Source organism: Galeopterus variegatus, unplaced genomic scaffold, assembly GCF_000696425.1.
Source record: "Galeopterus variegatus unplaced genomic scaffold, G_variegatus-3.0.2 Scaffold12212, whole genome shotgun sequence".
Taxonomy (NCBI): Eukaryota; Metazoa; Chordata; class Mammalia; order Dermoptera; family Cynocephalidae; genus Galeopterus; species Galeopterus variegatus.
In genome coordinates this window covers 14,410-30,285 of record NW_007738323.1, presented here as the reverse complement: position 1 = coordinate 30,285, position 15,876 = coordinate 14,410, and the positions used below count along the sequence as shown (strand labels likewise).

Genomic DNA, 15,876 nt, shown 5'->3' with positions numbered 1-15,876 from the left:
CTTTCTTACTCTACTTAAATAAACTCATTTCAATCCAAAATTTAAAAAGCCATTACTATTTAAAGATTACTAACTGTGAAGAGGCCTACTTAAAATTATTTACATTGCTCTACACTACAGAAAGTCTCAAGGGAGAAAACATCTTAAGTGCCCAATTTATGGGATTGCATGAGGTTATGACAAGTGTATTAAAACTGTGTGCAAGAGAAATTCAAAGCTAGCATTTTAATTCATGTGAAACAAATACCTACATAAAACTTATGTGGAAAAAATAATAAAACAAGGCCCTAAAGAATCAAGAATCCATTCAAGAACTTTTACTTCCTTGGATTTAGATACTCGGTTATCAGCTTAATCCATTAACTCTCTCAGGAAACATACTTTGTGCCTGAGCTTAACAATGGGAATACAAAGATAGAAAACACACATTCTTGCCCTCAAGGAGCTCCCAGACCAGTAGGAGACACCGTGACTACACAGGGTAATGGGTGTTGAGACAGAGAAAGGGCTGGTTGCCCAGGGGTCTCTCAGTAGCATGTGGTGGCCAGGGGAGGCCACATGCCAGAGAGCAGTTTGATAGAGCAGTCCTCTACTGCAGCACTATCACAATGGCTGGTTTCCCTACTCCGTCATTAGTATGTGAGCTCCTGGAGGGAAAGCTTTCTTAACCTGTTTTATCATCTATACATATTTAATGCATGAAAGAATAATGACACTTCAGGAGCTGTGTTGGTAACCACATATTCTGGGGAAGAGAATCTAGGACAGTCATGTTTGGGGAACCAAATGTTCCATTCTCTGCTGGAGTGCCTGGGCCAGTGGAAAGCTATCCTGAGAACTGAAAAGACAGGAACCCTTTGGCTAGGAGAGGGCTTTGGTTGTCACTGCTAATCCTCTGGCTCCTGAGGACCTCACAGCAGCTCTATCAGGAATCTGGATTGTTCTGGGATGGACTTAAGGAGAGACTTCAGAGCTACAAGAGGGGTGCCCATTCCCCGACCCCCACTCTGGAATTCTAGAACCTTGGAACTGATGCTTTCTGGCTAGGAGCTGATGTTCACTGGACAGAACAAACCAGGAGGATCAAGGCACAGAAAACTAAGGCCTTGAAGGCCTTGCCTTGGGAAGGCACCCAGGGAAGGGACTCAGAATCTGTAAGCCATACAGATTCAAGGGGCTTTTAAAATCAACTGGTCCAGCCTCTTCAGTTTGTAGATGTAAAGTGCCTGCCACAAGGCTCAACACTTAGTTGACTAAATGCTGGATTCTAATCTCTGATATTGTCCCTTTTCTCATTTTAGTCTATTTGAGTCACAGGTACCAGAAACAGAGTAGGGAATTGGGAGATGGCTCTTGTTTTATTTTAGTCCCCAAACATGAGCTTGCCACAAGAAAGCATTGCCTACATCTTTACCTCCTAAACATGTTCCTTTACTCTGGTATCCTTTACAATAAAAGCATATTCTAATATCAGAATGACACTGTCCACCTCCTCTGAAGACATACACTAATTTAAAGTTACAACTTCCCAGAGGTGTTTCTAAGGATTGACAAGTATGTCATGGGCAGGTATATACCAACTTTTGAAGGATAATCATTCTCTTTCATTGGCTGATGGGACTTTAAAGATGCAAAGTCCATAATATCAACTGACAATTAAACCCTGCATCATAATTCCCAATTCTTAGAAAACGAGCTGTACAGCAACCGTTTTCAGAGTGTGGTCCTCAGACAACAGCATTGGCATAACCTAGGAACACATTAAAAATGCTAGCTCTCAGACTCCATCCCAAACCTACTGAGTCAGAAGCTGTGGGGGCAGCATCCAGCAATCTGTACTTTAAAAAGCCCTCCTGGTGATTCCGATGCACACTAAAGTTTGAGAACCGCTGCTCCAGAGTTTAAAACAAACAAAAAAGCGGACACTGTATTTCAACCACGGGCATTACCTGCATAGAGCAAAGAAGATCTTTCCACATCTGAACCGTGCTGATTAGCTACAGAACATTCATATATTCCTTGTTCTTTCCTTGTTGGATTCCGTATCTGTATTTTCCCAGTTCCATCCAAAATTATTCTGTAGAACAGGTAGAAAGAGAATGTATTCATGTAACACATTTAACTGCTCTAAGGCCACAGCAAGTTGCAGAAAAGGAAGACTACAAAATTATAGGCTTTGGGCTGGCAGAGATCCCAAAAGATGTCAAGCATTCTGCCTATAGGCAGAAAACTATGTAGACCAGGGAGATGGAAAGTCTTTCCTCTGCCTTAGATTCATAGCAATGTTAGAGCTGAATGGTCCTTGGAGATCCAGTCTTTCCATCTCACTTTACATGAGAATAGACTTTTCTGGATGGGCTCACTGCTTAATCTACTACATTGCAAAAAACACAAACTAGCAAACCTATTAGTTTGCTGGATGTTAAACCCTCATTTTCTGCCCAAATCCTTCCTCACAAGCTGCAGGTGTGTATTTTCAGTTCGGATCTTCACACTGGAAGTGGGCTTTAAGACTGCTTTGCAACAGATTCTTGCCTCACTATTACCATCTGAAGAGGTCGGTTGAGGTAACAAATGCTAAGGCTGTGGTGTATATAGGATTTGGACCAAGCTATTAAGAATCAGAGCTAAACTGCATGAGTTCTTTATAGTTTGCCAATTACTGATATTCCTAAAACCTGCATGTAAATACCACTTCGAGAATCGGACTTGGTCAGGTGTACCCTAACCAATCAGATAATTATTCAGAGAAGTGGGAAAGAGTGTTTGTACTACATTTTATTTTTTCTTAATGATTTGAATCTGCTTCTAAATAATCTGGATCAGTGGTCCATATACTATTTTTCCCCTGCCACATGCCACTTTATAGATCTTAGCAAGATGGACTATTCTGACCTCTAAATACTGTATGTATGTTTCTTCATGAATTGAGCTTGGCTACTACTTCATTTCCTGTGACTTCATGTCGTTTGCCCTCTGCTGCAGCCATAATGAACTTCTAACTGTTTCCAGAACATTCCATGATCTTTCATCACCCTCAGCTTTTGCATATGTTGTTCTCTTTATTTGAAATGCCCTTCCCCCTTTCTGGCAAACTCCAACCTACCCACCCACTGAGTCCTGGATCAAATGTAATTTCCCCTGTAAAGTTTTCCCCAATACTCTTAGAGTTATCTTCTGTCCCCTCTGGGCTCCTTCTTCTCTGGTTCATATATTTATTTGATGAAATATCTATTTCTTCCCTCTAGATTGTGATCTTTTCAAGGGCAGGGTCCAGATCTTATTCACAGCTGTGCATTTTCAGTGCTTAGCACAGTGACTTTTATATAGCAAGTTCTCAAAAATCTCTGATGACTAAACATATGAATGATCAGAATAGAAGAGAATAATAGCATGAATAAAGATACAAGGGGGATGCAAGCTCCCCTGCAACACACATATGAAATACATAAAAGTGGACAGAAGTCAAAACAGCTAAAGTGACCAAGAGCAACAGGAATGTGGCAGACCTTGCTATTAGTAGGGCTAGATTTTCACTATAAAAATCTCTATCTAGGAAGAATAGTTGGTTAAAAACAAAACTATAACTAGTAACTGTCCGTGAAAAATAAACATACTAAAAGGTTTTCTTAAATTATTTCATACTTATGATTCAGTAATTCTTAATAATCCCTTTCTTTTGTAGGTCTCAATTTAACAGCCCAGTGAGCAATCACTTAGATTTGAAATAGCTCAGAACACATGAACCTCACATGCCAGGTGGGGCCACCCAGGTAGCTAGCCTAGATTAGTCCCAGGACTGGAGAACCAGCAGGGAGAGTTCCTTAATGGGTCTGACCTTGCCTCCACTGCACAATCTCACTCTTAACTTGAAGTAATAACTAAGCTGATCTTTCTATAGACACCATCTCTAATTGATCCACCCACAGCCTTTTCTTCCTAGTTGAGATTTCTTACTGGGTTGGTATTCAAACAGTATTCCATGCCTACACAGTGTGCTCTCATTGGATAGAGGTTCTCAAAAACATAATCCTATTTCTGAAGTACTTCAGTTGAAAAGATTTGTGAGATTCAGAAAAATTGGTTCACCCAGATTTATAAAGCAAACATTACTACACCTAAAGACAGAGCTAGACCTCAATACTGTAGTAGTTGGGGACCTGAACATTGACCTCTCAACACTGGAAAGATCATCTAGGCAACAAATCAATAGGGAAACACAGGATTTAAACCACACTCTAGACCAATTGGACTTGGTGGATATATATAGAACATTTCACCCAACAACCAGAGAATATACATTCTTCTCAACAACACATGGAACATTCTCCAAGACAGATTACATATTAGGTCACATATCAAGTACCAACAAATTTTTAAAAATTGAAATCATTCCATGCATCTTCTCAGACCACAATGGATTAAAGCTAGAAATTAATAACAAAAGAAACTTTGGACATCACACAAATACTTAGAAATTAAACAACATGCTTCTGAATGACATATGGGTTAAAGAAGAAATCAAACAGGAAATCAAAAAATTTCTCGAAACTAATCATCATAACAACACATCACAGCAAAATCTATGGGATACTGCAAAAGCAGTACTAAGAGAAAAATTTATTGCAATAAATGCTTACATCAAGAGAATAGAAATATTTCAAGTAAACAACCTAACTTTACACCTCAAGGAACTAGAAAAAGAAGAACAATCCAATCCAAAAGTTAGAAGGCAGAAAGAAATAATTAAAATCAGAGCAGAGCCAAATGAAATAGAGACCAAAAGATCAATGAAAAAAAAGTTGGTTTTTTGAGAAGATAAACAAAATACACAAACCCCTAGCCAAACTTGCTAAAGAAAGTAGAGAAAAGACCCAAATAACAAAAATCAGAAACGAAAAAGGGAATATCACAACTGATACTGCAGAAATACAAGGAATCATTAGAGATTACTATGAACAACTATACACCAACAAATTTGAAAATCTGGAGGAAATGGATACATTTCTTGACATATACAAACTACCAAGATTGAACCAAGAAGACATAGAAAACTGAACAGACCAATAACAAGCAACAAGATTGAAGGAGTAATCAGAAATCTTCCAAAAATGAAAAGCCCAGGAACAGATGGTTTCACTGCTAAATTCTACAAAACCTTTAAAGAGGAATTAATACCAGTTCTTTCCAAACTATTCCAAAAAATTGAAACAGAAACCATTTCCTCAAACTCATTCTGTGAAGCCAGCATCACCCTGATACCAAACCAGACAAAGATACAACAAAAAAGGAAAACTACAGGCTGATATCCTTGATGAATTTACAGGCCAAAATCCTCAACAAAATGCTAGCAAACACAATACAGAAACATTTCAAAAAGATTATACATCATGATCAAGTGGGATTCATCCCAGGAATGCAATGATGGTTCAACATACATAAATCAATAAATGTGACACACCACATCAACAAAGTGAAGGACAAAAACCATATGATCATCTCAATAGATGCAGAAAAAGCATTTGACAAAATTCAACAGTCCTTCATGATAAAGACTGTCAACAAATTAGGTATAGAGGGAAGGTATCTCAACATAATAAAAGCCACATACAATAAACCCACTGCAAATATCATCTCAAATGAGGAAAAGCTGAAAGCTTTCCCCTTAAGATCAGGAATAAGACAAAGGATGCCTTTTCTCTCCACTCCTTTTTAACATAGTATTGGAAGTACTTGCCAGTGCAATTAGACAAGAGAAAGAAATAAAGGGCATCCAAATAGGTAAGGAGGAAATCAAATTGTCCCTGTTCACAGATGAAGTGATTCTATATATAGAAAATACAAAAAACTCTACAAAAAAACCTCTTAGGCCAATAAATGAATTCAGTAAGGTTGCAGGATACAAAATCAACATACAAAAATCAGTAGCATTTTAATACTCCAACAACAAACTAGAAGAAAAAGAGATCAAGAAAGTAAGCCCATTTACAATAGTCTCCCCCCACCTCCAAAAAAACAAAAAACAAAAAACAAAAAACCTAGGAATAAATCTAAACAACAAGGTGAAAGATCTCTACAATGAGGGCCACAAATCACTACTGGAAGAAATTAAAGAAGACACTAAGAGATGGAAAGACATTCCTTGTTCATGGGTTGGAAGAATTAATGTAGTAAAAATGTCCATACTACCCAACACCATCTACAGAATCAATGCTATTCCCATCAAAATACCAATGACATTATTCACAGAAATAGAAAAAGCAATCCTAACACTCATATGGAATAACAAAAGACCTCAAATATCCAAAGCAATCCTGAGCAAAAAAAGTAAAGCCGGAGGCATTACTCTTCCTGACTTCAAACTATATTACAAATCTGTAGTAACAAAAACAGCATGATACTGGCATAAAAACAGACATGTAGACCAGTGGAACAGAATAGAAAACTCAGAAATCAACCCACATATTTACAGCCAACTATCTTTGACAAAGGCACCAAGAACATACATTGGGGAAAAGACTGCCTCTTCAATAAATGTGCTGGGAAAACTGGACATCCATATGTAGAAGAATGAAACTTGATCCGTACCTTTCACCATATACCAAAATCAACTCAAAATGGATTAGAGACCTAAACATGGGGCCTGAAACTTTAAAACTCCTAGAAGAAAACATAGGGAAAATGCTCCAGGATTTAGGACTGGGCAATGACTTTATGAATAACACCCTAAAAGCACAGGCAACAAAAGAAAAAATAAATAAATGGGATTATAACAAAAAAGCTTCTGCACAGCAAAGACAACAATCAATAGAGTGAAAAGACATCCTACAGAATGGGAGAAAATATTTACAAAAAATGCATCTGACAAGGAATTAATATCCAGAATACACAAAGAGCTTAGGCAATTTTACAGCAAAAAATCAAATAATCCAATTAAAAAATGGACAAAGGAGCTGAATACACATTTCTCAAAGGAGGACATACAAATTGCCAACAGGTACATGAAAAAAGGCTCAACATCACTAATCATCAGGGAAATGCAAATCAAAACCAATCTGAGATATCACCTTACCCCAATCAGACTGGCTATCATAAAAAGACAGAGAATAACATTCTGGCGAGGATGTGGAGAGAGAGGAACCCTTCTGCACTGTCGATGGGACTGTAAATTAGTACAGCCATTATGGAGAACAGTATGGAGGTTCCTTAAACAACTACAGATAAAACTTCCATATGATCCAGCAATCCTACTCCTGGGGATATATTCAAAGGATTATAAAACATCAGGTTGAAGGCATACCTACACTCCCATGTTTATTGCAGCTCTATTTTACAATAGCTAGGTGACGGAACCAACCTAAATGTCCATCAGTGGATGACTGGATAAGGAAATTGTGGTACATATACACAATGGAATACTACTCAGCCGGGTGAGCCCGTGGCGCACTCGGGAGAGTGCGGCGCTGGGAGCACAGCGGCGCTCCTGCCGCGGGTTCGGATCCTATATAGGGATGGCCGGTGCGCTCACTGGCTGAGCGTGGTGCGGCCGGTCTCAAAAAGGACAAAAATAAAATAATAATAAAATTAAAAAAGAATACTACTCAGCCATTAAAAAGAATGAAATTCTACCACTTCCAACAACATGGATGAGCCTGGAGAAAATTATCCTAAGTGAAAAAACCCAGGTACAGAAAAAGAAATACTGCGTGTTCTCACTCATAAATGGGAGCTGAATCCATCAATAAACAAATGAACAATAAAGGAGACAAAGAAAGAGAGAAAGAAAGAGAGAAAGAACAACCACAGTAATACATAGAACTTTTAGAAAACTAGAGGTGGAAAAGGGAAGGGGAGGGGAGAGGGAGGGGGCTAATGAGGAATTGGTCAACGGACCCAAAGAATGATTACGTATCATAATGATGAATAAGCTAACTATATTGATCTTACCACCACACATCGTACAGAATTATTGAAAATAAATGTTGTACCCCACATGTATGTATAATAAAAAATAAATAAATAAATAAAAAGTCATCCAAATTAGATTGGTAAATAAATAAATAAAGGTGATAACCTTTGTTACATAAAGGAAAATAGACATAAATTGAACAAATGAATTGAGTAAGTTCCAGAAAAATAAATGGAAATAAAATGGATCCTATTCTCTTAAAAAATTAAAAACAAAAACTTGTACTAGCAGTATGGAATTGCTTCAATTTCAAATGGTTGATCCTTGAAGTATACAAAAAGATATCTATGTAGGATGTGCCATGTCAAAACCTCTTCTTTATACGAGCTGCAGGAGTCTCAGCCTCAGAAACTTATGTTAATTCCTTTCAATCAAGTTAAACTATTTAAAATCAACTCAATTCAACAAATATTTATTTAAACTGACCATGTTCTGCTATATCACTGTTGTACTTATATGGCTGTAGGTCAACTGATCACTGCAACTTTCTCAGCCGCTGTTTCCTTACAACTTATAAAATGGAACTGTTGAGCCAAGTCAGTGGTCTTCAAATGGTGGCTCATGGATCCCAGGGGTCTGTGAGGTCAAAACTATTTGTATAATAATGCTAAACTGTTTTTTTCTTTTTTCACTGTGTTGACCTTTGCACTGATAGTGCAAAAACAGTGGTGGTAAAACCGCTCGCACCTTAGCATGAACCAAGGCTGTAGCACCAAAGTACCAGTAGTCACTGCAGTGTTGACTACTACATACTTGAAGTAAAAAAATGCCAGTTTCACTTAAGAATGTCCTGAAATAAGTAGTAAAACTTATTAATTGTACTAAACCTCGACCCTTGAGGGCATGTGTTTTTAATACTCTGCATGGCAAAACAGGAAGCACACACGAAGCACTTCTGCTGAAGTATGTTGGTGTGATGGTTTGAACTGCCAGCTAACTGGCTCTTCCCATGGGAGATGATATTTTACTTGAAAGAATGACTGACAGACAAACTATGACAAAGAAGTGCACATCATGATTCCAACGTGGGGACATAGCAGATATCTTCTTTTTTTTTTTTAATGAACAAAGTGAACAGATCAATTCAAGGAAAATAACTGTTAAGAGTTTGCTGCCAATGATAAAATTTAAGCTTTCAAGGGAAAATTAGAATTTTGGAAAACTGGTATCCACCATTGTTAGTTTGACAGTTTCCCAAAACTTAGAGAATATTCTGATGAGATGGGTGGTGGTATTAAAGAATATGTGTATTTTTATATTGTATAATGACATGTTTCAACATGTGGAAGATCTGTATAACTTAGTGAGCCAATATTTTCCAAATGACCAATGTATGAGGTTACAAAATCTTGCATGGGTAAAAATTCTATTCAAAGCGTAAGATAAACCAGTAGATTTCATTAACAGAGTACCAAAATTCCATTATTATGGTTTCAGATTCCACATTCCAACTAACTTTTGAGAAACTACCATTTGTCCAGTTTTAGTGTAGTATTAAAGAGGAATATCCAGAATTATTTGAAAAGGGTATGAAAATATTCCTTCTTTTTCCAACTAATGTATCTGTATGAGGAAACTTTTTTTTCTCCATATACTTCAACTAAAACATATCACAACAGTTGCAGAAGCATGTATAAGAATCCAGCTGTCTCTTATTAAGCCTGACATTAAAGAGATTTGCAAAGATGTGAAACAATTCCACTGCCAATGGTAATTCGGAGGGGAGGACATTGCTTTTCAAAAAATATGTTACTTATGTGAACACATAATGGGCTTATTATTGTTTTCCTCAATGGATTAATAGAGATACTGTAAATGTTTCTTGGTTTTAATTTCTAATAAGGTAAATAGCAATAGATACAAATCACATTAACAAAAGCTCTTTGGGATCCTCAATCATTTTTAAGTTTTAAGGGGCCATATGACCAAAAGGTTTGAGAACCACTAAGCTTTAAGGTTTATTCCACTTATTAAATTTCATTGCACTCTTGTGCTCAGAGGTCTAGGATAAAAAATCCCCAAATCAGATTTTTTTCTACCTTTTTATTTTAAAACATAGCCTAATAATTTATTATAAAAAAACTGAATTTTACTTGGATTTCTTCTGATGTTTCACATATCAGGCTCAATGTACAAAGAACAAGATAAAAATAAAACTTGCATTTTGAAAGTACCTTATGGTCTGCAAAACAATTTCACATCTGTTGTTTTGTTTGTGTCTTTTAACAATCCCACAAGGCACATAAGGTGCACATTGAGCTCTTAATTGAAAATTAAAAGAAAGCACAATGTCTACAGTCCTTAGTGTACAAACAGCAAGATTTGAAGACAGTAAAGAATGCAAAAGTGAATTAATATCTGTTATCCCTGTTGTTTATGCAAAATGAATAAAAGGTGTCATTTTTTGCAATGACCTAAAGATCACAATAAAATATAACTTAATATTCTGTCTTGAACATCTCAGAAAACCTTGGTTCTTATTTTTGGATTGTATGACATAAAAAATTGCATGACAGAAAATTACTTCAGATACCTAATCTTTCTACTAAGGCTACAATCTGTGTGCTTTCAAACATTGCTGGTGGTGTTCAGGAGATATGGCCTCTGGCACTGCTTGGCCAGGAAGTCCTAACAGGGATTCTGTTTCTCAGTGACCTCATAAGAAAACTGTCAACCCCTGCCCTGCCAGCAGTACTAGACTGATGTGAGCTCAAATAAGATGTTACATTTCCTAGATATGGAAGAGCTCTGTAAATTCAGATTTGCAGTTCCAAGATAATGTAGGGCTACCACCAATATGCTTACTTTTTAGAGTAACCTTATATTAATTTTATTTTTAAATGTTAAATGTTGTGCAAAGGCAGAGTCTATACATACTTCTAAACTCATTTTTACTATACAGTTTTGTATCATACGTATATGATAGTAATTGAGATAATATGATGCTTAATTTAAAAAATTCCAATGCATATATGGAAAACACATCCTAATATTTTTTAGTTTCTTTCCTAAAGAATCCTGTTGGAAACACGTTCTTAGAAGGAATTTAAAAATATTTTTAAGAAAACTGGAATAGCCATTAAGGAATCCTGTTGGAAACACGTTCTTAGAAGGAATTTAAAAATATTTTTAAGAAATCTGGAATAGCCATTAAAAAGGTACTACAAAAATGACACTACTGTATTATTTTACTTACTTTACTGAGGGTTGTAACAATGCTCCATCCTTGGTCCACGTATACGTGGCCTCACTGAGGGTGAGGAGGTCACACAGTATATTGATGACCTCCGTCTTTTTTGTAATGTATACTGTATTTCCAATCCTTGAATTTATTGTTTTATTAAATGAAACTGAGGTGGGTTGGCTTTGCCTCATGAGAACAGGTCCCTTTGGCTTGAATGTCAGCTTGCCTGAGTTTTTCCCATTTGAGTTTTGGGGCACACTTCCTGTTTCCCCCCTGAGCTGAGCTGCGGGAGGCACCTCTTCCTGGATGCCTCTCCATTGCATGCGTGTTGGCTGTGCCTTTGCCAACTCGGCCACCAGCTGATATATCACCTGGGATGCAAGGTCATCGCTGACTTCTCCGGTTTCCATGAGCTGACTCATGTTTCTCATTAGCTCCTCAAACTGGGCTGTATCCATGCTATATGCTCCCTGTTTAACTGCTGCTTCAAACTGCTTATTCTTAAACTCCCAGGAGTGGGTGTTTCCTGCAGAATTACTACAGTGGCCTAACAGGGCGCTCAAGAAAGGCTGGTTATTATTTTGGCCATCCTCCAGATAAAGCTCATTTTTGTTACTCCACATTTGTCGCATTTTATGCCACGTGGCTCCCAAACTATTGGCTTTGCTGTGGTCCATCCCGGGATATTCCCTCATGTGCTGTCTGAGGGCTGGGCGTGCGATGAGCCGGTTGTCAGTACCGATAAGCTTGAGAACAACTGTTTCCTGTGCAGAGCCTGCAATGCACCTGTACACACCAATGTCAGTGGCCGCAAGACTGTGGATCTTTAGTGAGCCTGACTTGGTGATGCCAAGTCGTTTGGAGTTCTGCAGACAATGGCCATCCTTCTCCCACTGGATCAGAGATTTCTGGAATCGTCGCACAGGGCATTTAATGATCACAGATGTGTTGGGCAACAAATAGGCTCTGCTACCGATGGTCAGGTTAATACGCTTCTCTTCCCTTGTCTGAATGTAGACTCTCTGGACACTGAGGATCTGAGGACCCTGCGGATAATGTTAGTACTTTCATCAGAGAAATGTGAAAATTAAGTGGATGGCCTTCTCAGTCCCTTGGCACTAGCTAGTGTGTTTACTGGTACCCTGGTTGGTAACAATAGCTCCTGGTGTCCTCTAGGATGGCTCATGAACCCTTTTGGATCTGTCTGCCTTTTGTGGTTTGGTGGTGCCAGTAGCTTCAGAAAAACAAGAAGGGTGAACCCATAATTTCTGGGGTAGAGAATGTTCCTGGTGAAGGACATGCATAATGATTTTGTATGCACATTCCATACAGATGGAATTGGCAGGTAAGGCCTATTGATCTCAGGACAGGTCCAGGGTTGTGCCTGAGGATACTCCCTCAACTCATCTCTAAATGGAGCCAGATGACCTGCCATGTACACACATTTCCTTGTTGGGATATAGAGGACGTCAACCTGGCCCCAGCCAGTGAAGGCATATAGAGTTCCTTTTACCTGGCAGCATAGAACTTTGAACTTACAAAACAACAACAACCAAAAGCAGAAAAAAAAATGTACAGAGGATCCCCTGGTAAATTTATAATCCATCCATTACTATAGGAAGGGACTATATTCAAAATACTCAACCTGCATAGCAAGGGCATCATCAACCAGAACAGATACTGGCTGTAGCCCTGGAACAGGGTCTTCAAGGCCTCCTGTTCCACAGTGTTACTTAACCCCGTAGTTGTGAGATTATGGGGAGATCATGTGGCTGCTGCTGGCGGAGTGGCCTAAGCAGGTGAGACACAGTCATGGAGTTCATGCAGATGCTATGTACTAACCTTTTTTTTTTTTTTTTTTACTAAACATATTTTAACAACCAGTATGCACATGTGTGTAGAGGCTCAGTATCAACTCTGGTCATAGGTACTCTAAAAATGGATCTCAAACTTTGATGCACATTAGAATCACCTGTTCTTATTTTTTAATCTCAATGCCCTGGTTACCATCCCCAGAAATTTTGATTTATGGGGTGCAGCTTGGGTACCAGAATTTTTAAAAGCTCCCCAGGTGCCTGAAATGTGCAGCAAAGACCACTGCCCTAGAGCGTATCACTGGATTAAACCAAACCAGTAGAGAAAGGCATTCCTAACCCAGTTTCTTTTACTGAAAGACATTTGCCAGGATGCTGCTGGTCAAGAGGGGAGGGAAAATAAGAAACAGAACCTTGTTGTCTGTGAGAACCCTGCCAAAGTCTTTACAACATGCAGTGTCTTCGTAAGATCATGGGAGGATTTCTTTCTGGACCCCATGACTGTGTCTCACCTGCTTAGGCCACTCTGCCAGCAGCAACCACCTGACCTCCCCATAAGGTCTTAGCATCAGGAATCATTATGCTTTAGTCTGAGTAATTAGTTTATTTCCTATAAAATGAACACTGATATGTAATTAGTGAGGTTGCCTTTTTCAAGACAGCTTGTTAGCAGGTTTAGAACCAAATTTGTGCCCACATGTAATAGGAGTGTAAAATTCAAGACATAATCACATATTAGCCATGTTTGTTTGTTTTCCTTTTTTATTACTTACCTGCTTCTAATCTTATCAATCTGATTGCATTTTATGAATACTTTTAAGTGGCCTATTGTTGTAACAAGGCAGGGTATGCACGTATGTATGTGTACTTCATATATATACATATACACGAGTGTATCTACCTGTATATTATTATTTTAAAAGATCCCATTGGACACCCATGTGGTCATTGGTCTCGTGGTGGTAGACAATAGAAAAGATAATGTGCACATGGATGGCTTTGAAATTCACTCTCTAACAACAGAATACAAACTGGGTTGAAGTCAGACTTTTGAATTCATGCAACTGAAGAAAGTGTGGAGACAGATTATTTTGTGGTAGCAGTGCCTGCTATAGATAGGGTCAAAGCTTGAAACTTTCTGCTCTCACTGGAATGGTGCAGAAGTCCATGTGGAAAACTGTCTAGCTGAATGGTTCAAACTGGGGACAACTGAAGCTGGCGTGAGGGCCACGAAGCATCCTGATGCCCTGGAACCAACATGGAAATGGGTTCTGAGTACATTCAGGTTCACTGGTACCAGATGTCTCTCAGTGGAGCTTGGGGCTTCAAGCTGATGGGACTCTGACTCCTTCCAAGGTAGCCAGTGGAGCCTGCAAGTGGTGGGCAGGGTTCAGCCCCAGTGAGGAGCCTGCCCAGGTGGTTGGGTGAGTCACAGGAGAAGCCCAGCTGCCCCATCTGGCTGTATGCCCATTCATTGGACCCCTTCCCAACTCTGCTTTGGCACTTGCTCATGCTGGGGTACAGAACATTTTCAGTTAGCAGATGTGCCTGAGGAGTGAATTGGGATTGTAGCCAGAGCAGGCTTCCAGGTTCCACAACTTGGGCTACTTCCTCTCGGGACTCCTGCGAGTTCTTTCAAAGCAGTACCTGGAGCATGGTGTCATCGGACACAGTTCTTGGGCAAGAAACTGGTCTGGTTTGGGGTGCCTGCCTCCTCCCACATCTGGAGGTGCCCCAAAACAGCAACACTTGCTGAGCCTGATTTTAGGCAGGGGCATCATCCACTCTGAAGAGAGTGGCCAGGTACCTCCAGCATGCTCCTGGAGGGGCTGCTGGGCTGTGCAAGGTATCAACCCATCCCTCCACCTCCCCCATTGTGCTGGATGTGGGAAAGACCACGTTTTTGGCTTTCCTAGAAAATGAAAAGATCTTTCTTCTGTGTGTCCTCCTTCTGGGTCTCTGTGCCAGCCTGTCACATACAATGAAGGCCAGTTCCAGGTGCCTGTGGCTGTTGACAACAATTGCCTCAGCTCCATGCTTGCTCGTGTCCTGCCTTTACTGCAGTCTTATCCCTGCCATGACTCTAAGTTCTGGTGCCGTGCCAGGTTTCTGCTCCAAGCCATCTGCGCTGGATAGGTGTACTGGGTCTAACCAGCATTTGACTCCTGCCGTTCCTGACGGACTTTGGCTGGGACGCAGCATCTAAGCCTTCCTGTTCCCCTGCCAGAATCCTGGCCCCCTTGGAATCTAGCCCTGCATCTGGCTGCTTGGCTGGTGCTGGGTCCCACTCTTTCCACAGGACTGAAGATCTCACAAGCTCATCTGAAGCTGAATCAAGACCCTGGGCGTTTTTTCCGGATTCTCTTCAGGCTTTCCAAGGGTGGGAACACAGGTAGCTGAGAGGAGATTGCAAGGGACGTGGCTGGGGAGGGGAACTTGCTAAATGAGCTGCAAAGCCCCTCAGGCCCCGTGGAGGATTAGCCATAGTAAATTCCAGGTCAGCCTGAAAGAATGGCTTCCACTTACTTGCCTCTTTTGCAATTTCCAACCAAATTCAGCCTGGCTTCTGCTCCCAGCACCCTACTAGAAAAGCTCCCCTAATAGCTCACTAGAGACAATCACAAGCCATCCCTTCAGTGACCATTCATCAGGCCCACACTTGACCATTCCAGGGCATACGGCATCCTTAATCACTCACTTCATGAAGAAGTCTCTTCCTCCCTAAGCTGGGTTGGTTTTTTTTAACCTTTTTTCTCTGGTCCTTTCTTACCACTGTTCATTGCCAGTACCCTGCTGGGTCTTTCTACCCCTCTGGTGCCAGTGCGTGGCCACTTTCTCTTCTTACTCTATACTTTTCCTTGGATGATCTCATAGTTTTAACTAACAGCTTTAGGTTGATGCTACCCCAA

At 39.8% G+C, this 15,876-nt stretch overlaps 1 protein-coding gene across 1 annotated transcript in view; it reads right to left on the bottom strand.

The window, feature by feature from the left end:
• Positions 1 to 1,949: 1,949 nt before the first annotated feature.
• Positions 1,950 to 15,876, bottom strand: part of LOC103610985 (ADAMTS-like protein 3) — a gene marked incomplete at its 3' end in the record, with an annotated part of 23,496 nt that continues 9,569 nt past the window's right edge. Inside the window, exons 4-5 of the mRNA XM_008595034.1 lie at positions 11,166 to 12,210; positions 1,950 to 2,077 (exon numbers count right to left, since the gene is read on the bottom strand). Of these exons, the coding sequence (XP_008593256.1) occupies positions 1,950 to 2,077; positions 11,166 to 12,210 (1,173 nt within the window). The remainder of the gene's footprint in view (positions 2,078 to 11,165; positions 12,211 to 15,876) is intronic.